At 39.4% G+C, this 20,089-nt stretch overlaps 1 protein-coding gene across 1 annotated transcript in view; it reads right to left on the bottom strand.

Moving 5' to 3' along the window:
* Window positions 1-20,089, bottom strand: part of LOC112974878 (mucin-2-like) — a gene marked incomplete at its 3' end in the record, with an annotated part of 35,348 nt that overhangs the window by 4,445 nt on the left and 10,814 nt on the right. Inside the window, exons 12-31 of the mRNA XM_026084284.1 lie at window positions 18,359-18,496; window positions 17,631-17,795; window positions 16,936-17,030; window positions 16,096-16,222; window positions 15,044-15,299; window positions 14,069-14,121; window positions 13,694-13,797; window positions 13,120-13,271; window positions 12,523-12,664; window positions 11,807-11,917; window positions 11,297-11,476; window positions 10,015-10,254; window positions 8,652-8,808; window positions 7,357-7,485; window positions 5,632-5,779; window positions 4,632-4,675; window positions 3,839-4,042; window positions 3,365-3,394; window positions 2,521-3,006; window positions 1,146-1,706 (exon numbers count right to left, since the gene is read on the bottom strand). Of these exons, the coding sequence (XP_025940069.1) occupies window positions 1,146-1,706; window positions 2,521-3,006; window positions 3,365-3,394; window positions 3,839-4,042; window positions 4,632-4,675; window positions 5,632-5,779; window positions 7,357-7,485; window positions 8,652-8,808; window positions 10,015-10,254; window positions 11,297-11,476; window positions 11,807-11,917; window positions 12,523-12,664; window positions 13,120-13,271; window positions 13,694-13,797; window positions 14,069-14,121; window positions 15,044-15,299; window positions 16,096-16,222; window positions 16,936-17,030; window positions 17,631-17,795; window positions 18,359-18,496 (3,522 nt within the window). The remainder of the gene's footprint in view (window positions 1-1,145; window positions 1,707-2,520; window positions 3,007-3,364; window positions 3,395-3,838; window positions 4,043-4,631; window positions 4,676-5,631; window positions 5,780-7,356; window positions 7,486-8,651; window positions 8,809-10,014; window positions 10,255-11,296; window positions 11,477-11,806; window positions 11,918-12,522; window positions 12,665-13,119; window positions 13,272-13,693; window positions 13,798-14,068; window positions 14,122-15,043; window positions 15,300-16,095; window positions 16,223-16,935; window positions 17,031-17,630; window positions 17,796-18,358; window positions 18,497-20,089) is intronic.

Below are 20,089 nucleotides of genomic sequence, written 5' to 3'. Positions count from 1 at the left end.
CGGACATCAACAAAACAAGCAATTAGGAGCAGCTGGGACAGAGGCAACCGGCAAGGGTGAAAGCAGATCTGAGGGTCGCGCGTGGCACGTATGCTGCACAGAAGGGGCCAACTCAGAGCACTGCCACACACCTACAGTAGTCGACCCACCCTGGCCACAGCAAAGCTCACTTCTATGACCACACTTTCCCYTCCAGCCCCACAAAGTGCCCTTGTGAAAAACAGTCACAGAGCTAGGGATGGGCCGCATGTGTTCCCCCAGTGAGCCCACAGGCACTCCGGTCACGAGCTTCTCGCGTGCAAGAAAACGCTGACGTCAGGGTACGACGTGAGGCGGAGCAAGACCCAGTGGGACCTCCTGCCTCTGTCTCATCCTCTCCTGCCACTCGCTTCTCCTTGCTAACTCAGGGAGAAACCACTGAGAGCGGCAGGGTCGGGACTGGGTAGCAAGCGGATATTCCCGACTCAACGCTGACTCGCTTCCCGGTGGTGCAGCGCAAGCTAGAGCGCGGTTCACAGAAGTACTACGGGGACCTCTCATCCAAAGGGGACCATCCACAGCCACTATCAAAACGTGCATTTAAACCCTTCGCTGAACCTCCTCCCCAGAAACCTGCTCTGGAAACGTTCCTTCCTCCCTCCAGACCTGTAGGCAACAGTCAGGGTGCCCCAGTAAGGGCACACGGGAGGACAAAAAGGGAAGAAGTGCTGAACAGCGCACTGCCCAGACAACTCAGGAAACAAGGGAGCCCTTCTCCAAGCACCACTGTAATCTTACACAGTGGTTCTGTGGAAGCACGGTGTCCTCCGCACAAAGATGGAGCCCCACGGTGACAGAAACAGGACTTCCGGCCGGCTCAATACCTGCCTAAACAAGGCAGCGGGACCAGGGTGAAGAACCTCCCTCTTCTCAACCTAACTAGGAGGACCAAAGAGCCTCCTACCAACACCCCTGGGAGCTCCTGTCTCGAGAAAGAGCCAGCCCCAGGACTCACTGGGGAATCCGGCCGGTACAGCGGATGCACAATGTATAATAACTAGTCCCGCCTGGAGTGCCACACACACAATAGATTAACTTGAGGTGCTGCCGGACCCCAATTGCTCCCACAGCAAGGCAACACACAAGAGCATGGGTCGGACAGTTACCTGCAGTTGTTGTGGGTGGAGGCGTCAGCGAGGTGGTGGGTGTCGGTGAAGGCGAGCGCGTGCTGGTTATAGTGGTTGGCGTGGGTGTCGGAGTGCCCGGAATGGTCGTCGTCGTCTGCCAGATGGTGGTGGAGGTGGTGCTGTACGGCGTTGTGCTGGTGGGAGTCTCTGATGGYGTTGGTGTGGGAGTGGTTGTCGGTACATGCGGAGGGACTGTGCTGCCTGTGGTGGTGCTTGGAATACACTCCGGTCTGTCTGGGACACAGCAGACGCTGATCTCGTAATTGAGGCAGAATGGCATCGGTATCACACCCCCTGCGACCTGGTCCTTATTCTTACAAGTGAGCCCTTTGTCAACATCGCACTCCACCTTCTGCCCTAGATCTTCAATGGGAACGTGTGGGAAATCCTTTGCTCTGCACGAAATATTCTCAGCCTTCACACACACCCAGGAAGGGTCATGCTTCTGGATGTTCTCATAGGATTCATCTTCGCCACCACCTGCACCCACAGTTGGGTAACTCACATCGATCCAGTCAGTCCAGATGCAGTCGCAGGATACTACAGGCGGACATCAACAAAACAAGCAATTAGGAGCAGCTGGGACAGAGGCAACCGGCAAGGGTGAAAGCAGATCTGAGGGTCGCGCGTGGCACGTATGCTTCACATATGTCCCATGAAGGTACCCCTGTTAGAACAGGCCAAATTTGAGCATTGCCATACACCTGCAGTGGTCCATCCCTCCTGACCACAGCAAAGCTCACTTGTATGATCAGGCCTTCCCTTCTGGCCCCCAAAGCTGACCAGGGTGAAATTAGTGCACTGAGTCAAGCCACCTGTTTCTCTTGAAGACTGTTGGGACATTGCTGCGATGGACTCCTCAGTAAATCAAAAATAGCCACCAAATGGTAAGACACGAGGAGGATAGTGCAGCGTCAGCTGCAGTGTCAGGCAGAGGTTCATGAAAATATTAGTGGGTCTCAGCAACCAGGTGTGAACCACAGTTCACAGCAAGGAATTACCTTCAGACTGAAACCCTTCTCTGAACCCTACCGGGGAAACCTTCCTTCCTGGATCCAGAACTGTAGGCAAGTGCCCATGCTGATACCGAAGGAAAGCAGAAGGAGAAAGGGATTAAATTCTGCACAGCTGTACCCAGACAATGCCTAAAATGACAGTGCCACAAATCAAGGCCAACTCCCATCTCACATATGGGTCCCTTCTCTCTAGCAGAAGGATGGAGCTCTACATCAGCAAAAGTAAGACTTCCTGGCAGCTCAATATCTGCCTCAGACATGACATGCCTTAATGCGCTGACAGCTCTTTATTTCTTCTATGGTAAGGCAAGAGCAGAGAGAATGGGTCCACTAAATACCTGTGGTGGTTGGAGTTACTGGGGTAGTAGATGGTGGTGTGGGCTTGCTTATGGTGGTTGGGGTGGGTTTGGGTGTGGTAGTAGTCACCGCTGGCTGCCAGGTTGTGGTGTCAACCACTATTGTTGTGCTGGTGGTGGTGGAATGTACTGGTGTTGAACCCGGTTTAGTCTCACAAGGAACTTCATGCCACTCGCAGCAGTATACCCTGATTTCATAATTATAACAAATAGGCGTGGCATCACTTTGCTCCTCATTTTTACAGATTAGTCCATACGTAACATTACACTCCACCTTCTGGCCAAGTTCTTCTAAGCTCATGTCCGGTCTATTTTCAGCCCTGCATTCAATTTCTTCAGGAACTTCACATATTTCATTTCCATGTTTATTTCTTATTGCATCGTAGGTTTCATAGTCACCATCACCTTCGTTAGGTCTACTAACATCATACCACTGAGTCCAGTTACAAATTAATTCAAAGCATGGAGCTGCAAGAGAAGATGGAGGTTCAGTATCTGGACTCACAGAAGATATTCTGATAAGGTTATGTTTTTATTCTCCTCCATTAGGGACTAAAGTAATGCACTGCAATATGTCATTTTAGCAAGAGAAAACAATTCAAAAACTGGTTCAATATTGCCAGGTTTTTCAACTGGAAGCTTCATATCAACATCAAATAACCAAGATGTAAAAGCTTTCAAAGGTCTTCCTTCTCTCTATTCTTACCATATTTTCCTATGTTAGATTTTAAAACTATTTTTCTGTAGTAGGCCATCTTTAACTTATCCTTCCTTTAAACGTTCTTTCGACATTTTACAATATCTAATTTTTTTATATAAAACTTACTTGTAGTTCCTGGAGTGCTTCTAGTGGTAACTGAAATGAAAAGAAAAGTATTACTGCAAGTTTATCATATGTTTATCATTATCACCTGCAAGTTTCAGAAAAAATTATAAAGGTAGTTTTCAATATTCCATTTATAATTTTTTGCTGAGACACTGAGACAATTGCTATTAATGTATTAAACCATACTATTTGCTTTAAGATCCCAGGAGGATATTGAAATGCAAACATATTTTCAGAATTATGAAGGCACCCTGTACCTTTATAGGCATGATTTCCTCCATGAGGAGTAAACCATTACAAAGTGCTTCAAATCTTCTTAGTGCAGTGTAATAAAACTTCATAAGCATCACTCTAGCTGTTTCGACTGTGACAAGCCCACATATTGTGCACTGTATCTTTAAAATATTTTTCTCAAAGAAGATAACTATTTGATATGTATCTCCGTTGAAGCTTTACCTGTGGTGGTAGGAGTACTAAAGGAGGTTGAAGAGACTGTAGACGGAGTACTAAGGGAGGTTGAAGAGACTGGAGACGGAGTTGTCGGACAAGGAACAATACTTCCAACAATTATAGATCCGTTTTCTCCACACACGTATGTTATACACATGTCACCTTCCTGTATTTGCCCCACAGGATCTCCCACTTCATATCTCGTTCCATTGATCACACAAGGACAGCCTGTAAGAAAGAGTTTTATTGTGCAGTTTTTCTGCTAAGTCTATCAGGTAGAAGAAAAAGGCAAAATTCTTATGAAATTGCCCAGGACACAAATCAGCATTTAAATGCATCATGCATGCTCCTCTCAGAGCTATACCTGGAGCTTAGACCTATTCATCACACTAACTTATCTTTACGTTTAGAGGAAAGTCAAAACACATCTAATAAAGCCCTGCACAAAATGACTTGGAAGAACAGACTTACAAACTAGGTTTTAAAATACTTTGAGAAAAGTAACACCTGCAATTTAGCATTAGACACTTTTCTATTATACTGCATGTTCCAGGAGGTCAAAGTCTTATAGAGAAATCAGTTAGCTTGGATATGGGACAGGGGGGAAAAGAAGGAAGAGACATGAGAGAAAGGTTGAGCAAAAAGTACTAACAGCAACATTCAACAAAAGTGCTACCCAATTTTCTTTTGCCACAACTTTAACTTGCACTGGAAAAAATTATTCCGAATCAATACTAAGCCTTTTGTAGAGACAGACATAGCCATTTATGCTTCTTTTTTTCCTTTTATTTGCAGGAAAAAAACAGATATTACTTACCTGGGATTGTTGTACAGTTTGTGACTCCTGAGGAGACACAGACACTAAAAAGAGAAATGTCAAAAATTAAAATGTTGCAATCCAGCAGCAAGTTAATTCTAGAAATATTTTCAGATGTTTTATGGCACACTGTTAGCACAATCAAGAGCACAGAAACATATAAATTTGTCACTTCATCTTCATTCATACAATGAGTATTTCTCTGGATGTAATGCTTTCCAATATTGACTATTGTTATTTCGTTCCAACACAATCATCATTTTGCTCTCTTGAAGTACAGTGTCTTAAACTACCATGAACTGCTTTGTGTTGTAAATTGCAACAGCGTAATAACAGCTGCTCTTTGGGGAGTGAATTTTCAAGCCAGATCAGTTATTTTGCCTCAGCTGACCATGTGGATTCATAGATGTCAATGCTATCATTAGTGAGGCACTAAGAGTGAGCAGCTAAGACTTGACTATCTCTTTCAGAGATAGCAGAGATCCTTTCAGATTAGAGTGATTTTGAAAACCTAGTCTTAAATGCAAATGCAAGGCAGATTAGCCCCCCTCTTCCTGAAGAGCCAGCAGAATCAAAAGGTTGTTCTAGAGACACATCCAGACTTCATGTCGTTGTATCATTTATGACACTTCTGAGAGTAAATTTAATGATGTTACTAATATACTTACTAAAAAGACACCATCAACTTGAAATCTGGAGTATTTCAAATTATGGATGAAAAGCTTAGAATCTTTATGTCTTGGAAGTGCTGCTTCAACAAATTTTACAGAGTTTGAGTCTCATCTGAGTATATAATAATAATAATAATTATTGTGTCAGAATAAACTGACATTATTCCTCTGATTTGTACAGATAAATACTAATATATACCAGCTCTTCATTTAAAGATGCTTCTCTACTTATTAAAACACATGCTTAAGGCCTAGTAAAGGAAATGATAGGCTCAGCATACATAAATTCTTTCCTGAATGACTGCATGTGTTTTTGCATTTCTACATACCATCTTGTGCAGTTCTCTTCTACAGGTATTTCTTCCTCAGGTTCATAATAAGTTCCATTGAAGTAACACCCACAGTCATCTCTGGTCTCGCACTTCTTTGTCTCTTCATTATAAATGGGCTTCTCTGGAGGGCATCTGGGGTAGCAACCTGTTGAGATCACAAGTAGCACAAAGTACAAGATGAAGAAAAGAATAAACAAGTTAACTCAATGATAGGATATCTTCTGAAAGGTAAATCACTATCATTAATAAATGATTCTCACTGAATCAGCATAGTGAAAGAAACGGAAAATTCCCACTGAGTTCAAATTAATCCTTGGACAATCAGGCTTTCCAAAAGGTTTAAATCTTCAGCAGTCCCCATTGATGATATTGGGGTGACGAGGCTTAGATAAGACTCTACTCGTGAAAAGCAGGAAAGCTTTTTTCCTGGTTCAACACATTGGAGCAACCCCTAATTTACACTATATTCTATGGGCAGCTGGTAATTTTTAAGACAAAGAAACTTAACTATTTTTCTGATATTGAAATGTGATCACTTTCCCAATAGTATTTTTGTTAAGAATATGGAAGTGGATTCAATAATGAACAAGGTTTTCATTACCATTATTGGAATAGTAGACTTGTTCATGCACCTTTAATAAACAAGCTATCTCCCCCCAAAACATATATCTGCATTTTCCCATACCGTCTGCCAGTGACCCAAACCCTACCTGCAAGGGATTAATCACCTCTCAGTCCTCACTGCATTTCATAAATTACTACATCCTGCTTCCAAAAATAAACAACTGTCGTAAAACGTCCAATTCATAATTACATCAAGTCCTCTTTACACTATACTGGAATTGTAAATAGCCTATAAACTGAACATAATTAATAAACTGATAATAATTAATTGGCAGTTAGAAGTCACTTGGCACTGCCAGACTGTATTAAAAATGTCCTAACAAAAGAAAGTGTGTCCTACATTCGTACTGAAGATAAAAAAAATAATTTTAAAAATAATTGGACATACAATCATCTACCTTCTGATGCTTTACAGATTTCTTTGATAACTGATCTGTTTCAAAATAAGGGTCACTTGAGCTTTCTTTATCAAGTATGTTACCAGCAGCACAAGGATTAAAATAACCAAGTTAAACTCGGGGCAGTTCTTTCCAATCCCTACACTGAAGATAGCCACTTCTGGTCCAGACCAAAAGAAAAGACTGCGTGGCCAAAAACATGCCTGTTTTCTCCAACTTTATTCTGTGGTATRATAGAAGACATTTATATCCTCATTCACATTCTTAGATTGTTACAGTTCCTGTAACATTACTATTACAAAGCAATACCAAGGTGCAATCCCTTTTCAGTTATCAAGCATAAGGCCTTTCTCCTACTTGTATTACATCTCTACATCTTTTAAGGGGTTTGATGGGATTTAAATGGTGTCTGTACCTTATGCTGGCCCTCTAAGTAGGACGGAATGCAGAATAAACTGGCTAAGTTTCACATCTTGATCTTAAAGCCTAAACAAAAACTGCAAAGGAGATGCACTAAAAAGCTTAGTTTTATGTATGTTAGCAATGTGACTATCATCCACTGATGTTTATAAATATTAAATTACACTGCATGAAATATTTATTTAAGACTGGAGACACCAGTTCAACCTACAAGAACATTAAATGATATCTAAACAATGCTTTATGAAATAAAAGATAAAAATGGCCGTGAATTTATTACCTTCCAGGTATGGTACTGAGAAGTTGGTGCTGACATTATTGATCATCTTGCAGGTCATGATGTCACTGCCACAAGGCTCATAGTGCCACTCGCACTCATCACGAGGGTTGTAGTAGTCACAAAATATTGCTGATGAGAAAAAGCAGAGGCCGATCRAAAATACAATTGCCAGAATACAACTCGGTTCTTGCCTTTAATGATACATGCTAAATAAATATACGTGATAAGCTGGCACTAATTCTCTTGAGATACAACACCTGAACCTTCTACTCTACTGAACTTTTGGGGAGTCATAACTCTGGAGCCCAAGATTCTGATACTAAACACCAGAGCTGCAGGGGGAATATGTCTTGATTCAGATCACAAAAAAAATCCAGAATCGGTGTTGATTTTAATTTAAAATGAATGGAGAATTTCTGTGAGTTTTTTATTCCCTGACTATTAGCAAACTCCTAAATACTCTTGTGGCATATTCAGAGCAATTTTACCTTGCTGTATCACATGGGTCAAGAGTCATCTCCAGCAGGCCAAGAACAAGCATATGAGATTTTATGGATAAACTTAAATAGAATTCAGTTTACATGACTACGAACAGAGAAAGGAACTTTTATACTCTATAAATCAGAGCTGACTGAAACTTTTAATTTCTGTTTCACTGACTGTTTTTTAAACTTGAAAACCAGCCTTACCTCTGAATCAGAATAAATTTTTAAAAATCAAAAACTTGACATTTCTGACACTTGGAATCTCAAAATTTTGTTTTGAATACTGTTTTGGGGAATATTAATTTAAATACTATTTTACATTATTGTATGACATACTGGTATGAGCATTAGCTCATAATGGACACTGCTTAAAACACTCAATACAGACGAGGGGCACCTAAACAGAAGTACTTCAATAAACAACTGCTAAAACCAAATTCTGAATATGAGATCTTCCTGTAAGGTAAAAGATAACAGGAATTCCCATTCACTGATCAGAAAGCAAAATGGAAGGATCATTTGAACTCTAGCCTTAATATATTAAAACATGCTGGGCTCATTAAAACAGTAATAGAAATTCACATATATTATTTGTGTATTTTAATTCTGAAATATACTAGTGTTTGCTACTAGTGTAACCAACTAGTTCTAGTTCTACAAAATAACTAGTTCTGTTCATTCCCTGCTATGCTGAGAAAATAAATCATGTTGTACAGCCAGCACAACCCCACAGTAACTGAACTCATGATTTATTTGATATGCTCTTTGACAACAGCCAGCAGGATGCAGTTGTGTTTAACTGTTACTCACGGCATATATCAGGAGTTCTCCAGAACACACAGGCCTTAGCCTTGATACATTCTTGAGCATATGCAGCGACTGCTGAACAGAAGCATTCACAATCTCCACCACTGTCACATGAGCAGGCATCATGAACACAAGCTTCATAGAACGGAGTTGGGTCCACCTGTTGATAAAATGATGCCCCAGTTCATCTCCAAACTAGTAAACTTGCAAGCTAGCAATAATATCTCTTGAGGTATGAGATCTGAGCTGGGCAGGTGTGAGACTGTTTCTAAGAATTACCAAATCTCGAATAAACATTGTAGGCTGGAAACTGCTTACTGTATTTCAGATAATAATAGACTTGAAGCAGCACACCACCTTCACAAGTTGTTATGATCAAACAAAATAAAATACAGTCTTGGGTAGTGCCCACATCTTCTCACAAGAATTCCATTTTATTGCTCTCAAAACCAAATCAGACTGATGCCAATGAAACCTTATCTTCCAGCAAGCTTAGCCAGCCAAGTATTGAGCAACCTCAGAAAGGCTGCATTTCACAGCAAATATGAAGCACAGTTCTGTGCTTGCCCATTTTTGGAGTTTATCCAATCACACATTAGCAAAGCCTTTCTACCTTTTTGTTTTGGACTACACAAGGGGAAACCTAGATTGGAATTTAGGCCCTGAAGGAATCAACATAGAAACACATATTAAATCACTGTGAAAATCTTTGTGATTTTTCCACTGTGAGATAAGCACAAATTATTGTTAGTATTACCATATTTCAGATAAGAGACAAGGAAAAGAGAGATTGCACTGTGCTCTGAAAGCTGTAAGCCTGACATAGTACATATGTTGATACAATTTGGAGGCACTGTACTAGTGGCTAAGCCTGCCTAAACTGCATGATGTGGGTGAGTTCCAAGAAGATATCCTGCGTGGGTTGAGTATTACAAGGAGCAGTGGTCTCTGCAATGGCCATCTTTCAAGTATAGTAAGTTTCTGTCAGATGACAGGGCGATTACAAGGCCTTTCAGAATTCACAGTATCAATGACAGTCTCTCTACAAGAGATGGTGCAACCGCTGCACACAGACCTACCCAAGCAACATCTATGAAGCTACCCTGAGTAACAGTAGCAGTGAATCCGTGGTGATGAATATGGGTTTGCACAGCTTGTGCTGGCACCTCTGCTGCCACAGTTCCAGTGCGCCTGATACTCAAGCCGCTTTGATTAAGACTAGCTGAAGTGTGCTGACACCTTTATGTGTACTGCAAACTTAGCTGAAGATCACTCCATTTAACTGTTTCTTCATTCATTTCTGATAATATCTTTGTTCCTGCGATAAGATACTGTGCTGTCCCATCACATACTGCTCTCTACAAACCTTGGAGTGACAGATTTCAAAGACTGCGCTCCGGATGAGGTAGCATTCTTTCTCTGCCCAGGACTTGCGATGTGGTTTCACATTGCAGGGCAGGATCTCTTCTGTGACATCTGGGCAGGTGTAAGACTGCTTCCAGGAATTCCCAAACTCCAGAGCACTAGTCTCCTGCAATCCACTCCTTGTTGTAAAGTCATTGTTGGACTTGCCATCAAAGTTGCCACACAGACCACACACTTTGCCCTGGAAAAGGAAATGAACACATCCACAGCTTTTAAATATATCAGGAAAGTGAGAAACAGACTCTAGTAAAGGAAGAAAACACTGACTTTATAAAGGACAACTGATCCTCCCTGTAAATTATGTATTTTCATTTTTATTTTCAAATCATTTTTACAGAAATTAAATCTTCATTTGTCTGCCTACTTAGCAAACTACTCAATTGCCCATCTCTTCCCTCCTTGAAACCTATTATTTCTCATGTATTTCCATGTCCCTGAGGTCCTTCATCCAACTTGTAACACTCAAGAGTGGCTAAACTTCTTTCAGCTGAGAACAATGGATTTATTTCCCATTCTTCATGATTTATTCTAATTCAGCCAAATAAATACTGTTAATATAAACCAGAGAATTTGAATCTGCTCAAAACCATTTATATTAAAGCTTCTACTGAACTGACACCATTTACTTACCCATGAAAAAAAAAAAAGACAGTCACTCTTTTTTTCTCAAAAGAACTTTGCTACCTACCCTCAGGAGGGGATTTTTGGTAGTGCTAATTAAGATACATAAGCCCCCTCGAGGAACAGTATGTCCCTGTTTGTGCAACCCAGCACCTCCCCCCTCAGCCCAAAAAATATAGTGGTCTATAATTCAGCATGTTGGTTTTCAGAAACCTGAAATCTCCATACCTTGCATAGGGAATTTCAGTCTAACTCACGGCTGAGGTTCCATGCAGGTTTCCAAGTGCATACACACTCAATTTGCACCCCCTAAATTACTTTGGATGCCTAGCTCTTAGTATTCACAAAGCAAAGTGTCTAAGGTATTCTGAGTTTATTGCAATCATGTACTATGCATCCTCTGCAATGCATTGAAATGGACTGTAGGAAACTACAATAGCACCCACTACAAGCTATAATAGTAATAATGCAAGCTACGTATGAATCATCAATGTGTAGAGGTTCTAACAATGAAAGGAGGGAGGCAGAATGAAAGATCATTCCAGTTTCCTTATCGCATCCATTCATACTGCTGCTTCAGAAGAAAACAGACAGCTCCTTACTTGGTAATCAGTGGTCAACTTGATGAAAATAGTAGTCTTCTTATCCCAGATAAGCATCACACCATTGCTAGCCTCAATAACAAGGTAGAGGCCAACTGTCCTTTTTCTGTAATGCACTTCATCACCGATATCTCGCTGAATTTCTTTATAATCCTTGTTCTCCAACTTCAGTTCGGTGTTCTGAAAGGTAAAAAGATGAAAAATATTACAATACTAACTCTTATAAAGAGATAAAATACTAGAGCCCCTTAACAGTACAACCCATTCTGAGACTAAGAGCTCAAAGTCTGTGGGCTAACTTTCCAAGATGACACAAAGTGGTATAGCACCTTTGTCTGACAGAGCTAGAACACGTCTCAGTATCTGAGAACCTACCTCTTTACACACGGATAACCTTTACTTGTTATAGGTGGCTTTAAGGACACGGCTTAGTACTTCTACACATTTGGTGCATTACTTTATTCTATTACCTAAATACTTGGTGTATACTCACTGAATATCATTACTCACCCCTAGAAACATTTTAATAGCCTTTGAGCAGGTGACTCCTGTAGTTCCACATGGGACATTCTCTGTGATTACACTGAATGAGCTGCTGGAGTTTTTGTCACCACAAAAATCCTATTAAAAAAGGAATAAAAGAGCATAAGAAAATTAAGTAGAACATTTAAATTTGATTTCAATCTAAAAATAATTTAAGTGTAATCATTTAAATCTCCACAGTGTATAAATTATCACTGCTTCCTATATAAAATTCTAAATACATATGTATTAACACACAAACATATACAAACACACACACACAAATATATATTTATATACACACACACACCCCTATGAATACACATAAATAGTAATTACAGTCTTGTTAGTGCCAAAACCTGGGAAACAAGCAAGACAGTAAAACAAAACAAGGAATATTTCTTAGAGGAAAAATATCCTTGTTTCGTAATCTCAGAATTTTTATTTATTTCAGATGACTGGTGAGGACCTGTCACCTCTCACTATACACTAGTCCCGTTACACACAAGCTACGACTCCTTTATCAAAAGAACACATTCACACAACTTGCCTGGGTTGAAAATGCAACATTTATCAAGCTGCAAACACCTCAGGAACAGCAACACCAGACAACGAAGAATGACAAAACCAAACAGGAAAGTAGATTCTCAAGGCAATCTGAAAGCATTTTAAGATGGTAATTCAGCTCTCCTGATGAATATTACCTGAGTAGCTACATATTCACAACTCCCATCAAAGTCATAGAATTTTCCATCGAAGGTGATATAATGGCCACTTCCATATATGGTGCAAGTCCCRTAGCACACACCACCTTTGGTGCAGCTCCAATCTCCTTTTTGGCAGGTACTAGAAGAGAGTAGAAGAGTTGACTTTTCAGATTTCACCAAGAGTGTGCTGTTTGGAAAACTGCAGAACAAACCACACAGCTATCTGACACAACATGGTGACATGCATAACACACACTTCTGTGTTACAGTGTGCCTTGTGTCTCAACTTTAATAGTTTAGTCTGTTATAAAATTATTAACTCTGGACAGCTACATTTCTTAGATCAGTCAATGATCATATTCAAAAATGAGCGCACTTTCCCAATAAGATATGCTTGCTGAAAACAGAGGTAGTTGGCTACCCTCATATTTTCAGTACAATCTTTATCTCCTCAGATGTCACGAAGTATGCCTGAGAATAAAAGCTTTATACCTACAGTGATCTCAACCACTGTAGTATTTAAGCCTAGAAATGACTACTAAACCCCTGCATGGAATATATTCTATAAGAAGAGAGCAGAAAATTACAACTAACCAGGTTTTACAGTCCACTGTTATTTCATCTCCATGAGAATACCACTGATTGTTATGAATACATGGGCAATCCTTCTCCTCAACGCAGCCTCCTTTCCCATCATCAAACAGACCTTGAGGACACACGCAGCCTGAGACACACTCTGCCTGGAACTAAGGAGCATAAGGAGAAAAGGAATTGTTATTTTATAAAACAATCACTACATTTTTCTTTCGTTTCTTCATAAACGCTCATGAAATAAACTGCATTTATAAACAAACAGCTTCATATTACTTCATTTTATAAGGCTTTTCTTTCTAGTATCTTGACTGCCTGAGAACCTGAATTATATTTTCACCTGGGAGGTATGCCTCTACTGAAAACCCAATGAAAAGAAAAAGGAGGGGGAAAACAAGAGGGATATGGACTTGAAATTGGTAAGAATAAAATCATTGGAGAAAAAAAAAAAAGAGGAAAGGGAAAATGAAAGGAAAGAATTTGTTATTTACAACTGCATTTCCTGGAATCCTCTGCTGCAGTGTGTCATTTAGCGAACAAAGGAATCATGACATGGAGAAAAATCATGAATACATACATGATCAGTTCGAGGAGTATGACAGCTAAGTTGTATAGGTGTTTGTGAAGTCCAGTTCTGAAATGTGTTGCAGTCAAAATATGTCTTGTGAGGAGGACATTCTGCTGAATAAAAACATATTGTTGGTTTAGGTGAATCAAGAAAAGGCAAAAGAAATGTGTGTGAGGAGTAGTAGTTACTGAGACACAAACTCCAGGGAATGTCAACCCTTACAGGAAGAAGAGGCTCATCGAAGACACCAGAACAAAGTGAACAGGTGCAAATGTTTCACAGAAAGAGAAAAAAAAAAAAAGCACGACAAGGGGACAGTTTAAAYAAGGAGTGAAGTTTTGGGTTTGGGTTTTTCTTTTATTTACTATAATGAATGTTACTTACTTGCCCTTCTTAGAGTCACTGAAGTGCACTGGAGCTTTGCATTTCGACAAACACTAGCAAAGAAATGAAATAAGAAATAAATTCAAAAAATGTAAGCTCAGTGTCTTCAATATAAATCTAAAGATCTGTTTATAAAAAATTTGACAGTATTTATCAAAGATATTCTGCATAATTTTTATTGCTATTTCAAGGTGAACTCTGTTGAAGTGCACTTGTGAATATGCACTTGGGGAAAAAACTGGGGAGATTTTAGGCATAATGCATAGAAAGATTATGATTTTAAGGCATGACTGCTATTTCATTAATCTTTAATATTATGCTTTTTGATGACTCAGAAAACAGATAATAATGCTAATTTAAATCAAAGCTTTCATGTGGATACATAGTAAAGTTTCATGCCTGTTCAAGTCACATGCTGCAAACTTTGGCCTGTATGCTTAAACTCCCACTTCACCCCTCCTTTGGAGAGAAGGAAGTACTTCACTGTTCATACTGATGATTCATGCTGCATTGATTCTGCAAACAGTCATCAGAGTTCATGATAAAACACCAGGATCATGAAGGCTGCTTTCAAAAGCCTATGTTACAGTAAATACATATCAAGGGGACTTTTCTGCGGTGGAAAACATTAGAGAAACAATCTGTATCTGACAGAAAAGCAAACAACAGCATAACATTATAGTTGGGTATTCAGCTTCCTTCTCCCTTTGCTCAACAAATTGCTATTGACAGTGCAGCTTCAGGATCACATTTATCTGTGAAGGCCAGTACTCCCATCGCAAAAAAAAAGTTGTACATCTCATTTATTAATAAATTACATTACAACAGGACAATGCTTTGCTCAGCATGAAAATGGTGTGCAATATATTATAAATGTTCATTAAAGCACCATTAATAGCCAGACAGCTTACACTTAATAAGCAAATGTAAAAAGGGCTTTTATCCCCACAAACAAGAAGCCACAGTAAAACATACCAACGCTCATCATCTTTTGTGACATAATCCCCTGGTTCCAGGTATGACCCCCTGAAGTAACACGGGCATTTGGAGATGGGCACGCATGTATCCTGATTGTCTAAGTAGGTATTGTCAGGGCAACCGCAGCCGTCCACAGGAATAAAGTCTTGCAAGCAGTGCTTTTCACCATCAGCAACTGAACGACAGGTTTGCTGGCACATTGTAAGATTGTAAAGAAAGATCTGGTTTTCTGGGCAGGCAGATACTTCCTTAGCTGGAGGGGAAAAAAAAAAGGAAACAGATAAGTAAGTGATGTGGAAAGGACAGTTTAACCCTGACATTTTTTTTTTGGTGTCTTAGCTTTGCAGCATGTAACGGTAAAATACTCCCTTAGATTCTATTAAAGCATAAAGATATCATAACTCACAAGTAATACTAGTTTAACCTTGTTTACCACTTAAGGTTGCCAACTGAAAGGTAATAAGCTTCATACTCTAAAGGTAACATTCTTCCTTAAATGAGGATGCATGATTCCTATCACTGAAAAAGAAATCCATTACCTTTTTAAGGGATTGCTATTTGTCTTTTGTCATTAATTGATTTTGTAAAGCCCTACTGATAGTTACTATTTTCATAATCGTATCTTTTTCCATTGTTTTGCATACTGATAACCATAGAGAGAGAATGCAATGTAACAAAATCCTATTCTCAAGGTCACTATACTATTGCTGATAAGCAAACAAAACGATAAAAAAGACACTTACAACAAAGACAATGTAAAAGCCATGATGTCTGAGATTCCATTAGCCRAAGAGAGAAAAAGCATAATTAGTAAAATTGTGGAAAGAAGGTGAAAGTGAAAAATGCTACTTTCTAACTTTTAAATGTTTCATGAACAACTGACCGCTAAAGAATATCACATCAACTAATAAACATTCCAAGCACTGTCTCTTTTAATTCAACTGGACGTTTCCAAGATATTCCAAGTCCCTTGAGATCTGTGTAACAAAACTTAAGCAATATTCATTCCTGGTGGCTAATTCCAGTGGGATTACAGTTCCACTACTTACTGCAGACAGTTTGTCTCCAGCCTCCAAGTATGATCCCTTTGAAAGCACAGGCCCTTGAGTAAGAGGACAGGGCAGCACACAAGCATTCCTCACTGTCCTTGCAGAGGCAGGTGTCATATTTACATTTCTGAAACAAGAACCAAAGGGTTAATAAACCCACAGGAGAGCAATTGGTAATTCCAACTCATCTTTCATGAAATATCCTGTACCCTTTTTCTGATATAGCTTTTATTCTTTCCCACAATCAGAGAGCAATAGAAGGAATGAATAAGTTCAAGGATTGAAAGTGCTGCTTCATTTCATTCAGAATGAAAAAGTTTGGATGCTTATCCTAACCTGAGCCAAGCCTCCTGAATTTCTAAAAAGTAACCAGCCTCCCAAGAACACCTTTCTTAGAGGACAGTGATGAGCACAAGTGGAAAAGATACCGTGAAGAGTCTGGCACAACGATTTGGTGTTACATTTCAACTCATAAGGGAAACTTAATAAATATTTTATTATTTTTTCTGACTTAATAGTAACTAATCTGTAAGGGTAGACTTAAGCTGTTTGTACATAATTGCATCTCTTGAATTCTCCTTTCCAGTTGGAAAATCCAATAAAAACATACATTAAACACAAAACCAGAAGAACAATAATGACCTTCTAAAGCAGCACTTTGTGAGAATCCCATTATAGGAGATACTTTGGATACATGCTATGCTGCCTYAGTTAATCACCATAAAACCTTCACCAACTCTTACTGCCAAGCTATACAGTAATGTCTCAAATGTTTGAACAATGGCCTACATCACCTGTTTGAAATAAACCAGTCCTAAAAGGAGTGCAAGACTACAGTACCTTATAATATTCTGAAGGATCAATGACTAAGTGACATCTGGCAAAAGGACCCTCTGATTTTTTCAGCAAAGAACACCAATGCTCAGCATAATTTGCTGCAAGAAAGAAGGAGAAAAATGAAATTATATGATTACATTCATCACATTCACTTATTTTTCTTGTGCCATGCCCAGTTTCACATATCAATAAATGCAATGCAACAATACAAACGAGACAACTGGATGGACTTTGGGGAATGGAGCAATTACATACAGTCACTGTACAAATCTATTTATTCTCTGATTCAATTATCTAGCAGTAGACACACAATCATAAAGTCACAAATCATATCTTACTGCTGCAAGCTGTCCATATGGAATTGCCACAGACATTTCCAGTTGGGGACTGTAAAGCTAAGTTAAACATAAAAAGAAGTAATACCATAAAACACAAGCCACCTTTGCTCATGATATAAAATATTGCCCTGTCTTTCAGTTCAAGATTCCTCTGCAACCACCCCCTGAACTTTCACTCCATTTTGATGGGAAATCAGTGTTGGTAGGCACACATACTTGCAGAAATGTATTATTAATTTGTCAGTCCTCTAAAAAAGCATTAGTGCGACAGTACAACTCTTACAAGCCTACTGCAGTAGCATACATCAGAGGCTGCTCTTTCTGGCAGAAGCCACCCGTCTGACTTATGAGCATGCTTACCGCTTTCAATGCTGAGACTGCAGGGGTCTTCCAGCCTTTCTATCTTGTCTGTACAGGTAGACTGAGCTTTCCATGTGTTAGCAAAGGCAGATCCTGTAGCTTCTACCAGCCCACTGGCCGTTTGAAAGTCATCACCTTCTATTCCATTAAAATTCCCACAAAGACCTATTGAAAAAGAAAGTGAACATTTTTTCTAACTATTAGTTTTATTCTAAAAGGTCAAAGGGGGAGGGACAACTGATCGCAAACATTAGAGACAGAAGTTCATGCATCTGATTACTCCACATCAATATTAATGCGTACTCTAAGGACGGCAGATTCAGGAGCCCTACTTTAAATCTGTAACCTCTGAGAAGAATGGTCTTCATGAAGAGATCTCTGCCTCAGCAGATCTCCCCCAAATCTGTGGCTTTTATGCTCTTTGATGAAATAAAAACAACAAATGCTTCAAAAGCCTGGTTTTATAGATAGTTTAAAGCTAGACTGAGTAAAGAAGTAAGGAATATGCTAAGAAACATTCATACAGGGGCACAGGAGTGATAGGTCACTTTAATATGAAATTCATTTCTAGTTTGCTTGAGTTAATTCTCTTCCAAAGTTGCGGCTTCTGCCTTTATTTTCCTTCTGTTGAATCAACGAATAGCACAAATTATCACCCATGTAAAGAATACATGACTCTCCAGCTGTGGAACAGCATGGCTTTGCTTCCCATTTGAATGGGCACTTGCCTTCCAGATTTTCCTTGGCTGATGGATCCGCAGTCGCAAACAGCTGCATGACTGGAAACAACTGGATCTGTAGCCGAAGTCCAAAAGAAGTTTGTACAATGAGGTAGTAGGAAGATGGCTTGAAAACTGAGAAGCTGGCTGAAAAACAAAACATGAACTGTGCAGTAAACACACACACAGGTCACTGAAAGTAATACTTTTTATTAGCTTCTGGGGTACTGCTTGCCATGAAAATTTTGAGATCAGGATCAGATTAATCATTTTTTCCTCTAAAAGCTGCTGGACAGATAGACACAGTACTAGTCCCTACCAACTTAATAAGTTAATTACCTACAATGATTCAGCCGCAGGAGCAGAATCAAACTCAGATTTTTTGCAAGACAGCTTCAATGCTAACCCGTTAGTGCTGAAAAGTCTGAAGAGATTTCCTGAGAAAGCATTATCCCCAACGCTGTACACATTACTCATTACACATTACAATGAGTAACAGGTGTTTCTCCACAAGCCAATACATAACTATATATTGCTACTAATAAGATCTTAGATTCTCTACCCTGAGCAAAATGCATGGGAGGAACAGACCTTCTCCTCAATGTCTCTGGTATAAGCCATTGCTGCATACTTCTGGGAAATGCATTAAAGCCCTATAATAATCTGCCACATGTGATACTACCCAAGAGAGAAAGTCGTTTTTGAGCTAGTGATCAAGTTATGCTCTGATCCAGTGGGCGAAGACTGCTTTGCCTATTTGGTAATAATCCATTTTAAAAATGGCATATACCATACCATATCAAAATAAAGCCATTCATCTCTAAATGCTACTTTTCGAACGATTGGTTTATTTTGGCTATAAGATCTTTCAGTGACCTATATTCCCAGAATATGGCCTCTCAGCCTACAGTTTGCAGAAAGTTATTGGACTGAAACCATGCTGCCATTTTCATATTGCTAAATGACAAAATGCCTTCATATGGAAAAAGGATCACAATGTGGAAAACAGATGAAAACCGCTGGCTCAGAACAAGTTGCTATGACAAAACATGACTCAGAATAATCATCTCTAAGAACTGAATTGAGTAGATGTTAAATCAGCTACTCATGTGTCTCAACTTTTCATAAGGTACTCAGAAACAACTGAAGGCAGTGAATTTGCCTGTATTTCAAATGGGCAACATAACATTATCTAGACATTATGGAAAAAACAGCAGAATTGGCATACAAATACCAACACAGTGGAGGAAGTGGGCTTCCTAGTTCCTGATAATCATTTCTATTTATTATATGATCTATTTATCTACTTTATTTATTTTATGGTTTATTATACTATATTGCTTATTGTCTAGAGCACTTAATTACTCTAAACTTTTAACTACACATTGTAATTGTTTTTACACAAGCATTCACAAACTTCTCATCCCAAGAATGTTCGATCCTCCAAATAAAAAATTACTTCCTGGAAAATAATTTGTCATCGGCAGATGGGTCAGTAACTCAGAGGCAAAACATACTGTGTCGGTGTGCTGTCTGAACATATTTAAAAAGGAGTGATGAAGATAAGTTTTACATTTGTTTGGAAAGTTACTCCAGGATCCAGCAGCTGCTGATAATGACAACCTGCCAGTACGTAGGCTCCTAAATTAGATGACCTCCGTCAGCCTCAAGTGTCTATCTATATCTATTGGTTATTTTAAAAGATGCCAATGTCTCAAGAGAGCTGGGAGGATGAGGGGG

The sequence above is a fragment of the Apteryx rowi genome, unplaced genomic scaffold (assembly GCF_003343035.1).
Source record: "Apteryx rowi isolate R43461 unplaced genomic scaffold, aptRow1 scaffold_1188, whole genome shotgun sequence".
Lineage (NCBI taxonomy): Eukaryota > Metazoa > Chordata > Aves > Apterygiformes > Apterygidae > Apteryx > Apteryx rowi.
Note: the sequence above shows the minus strand (reverse complement) of the source record. Positions and strands in the feature narration are given on the sequence as shown.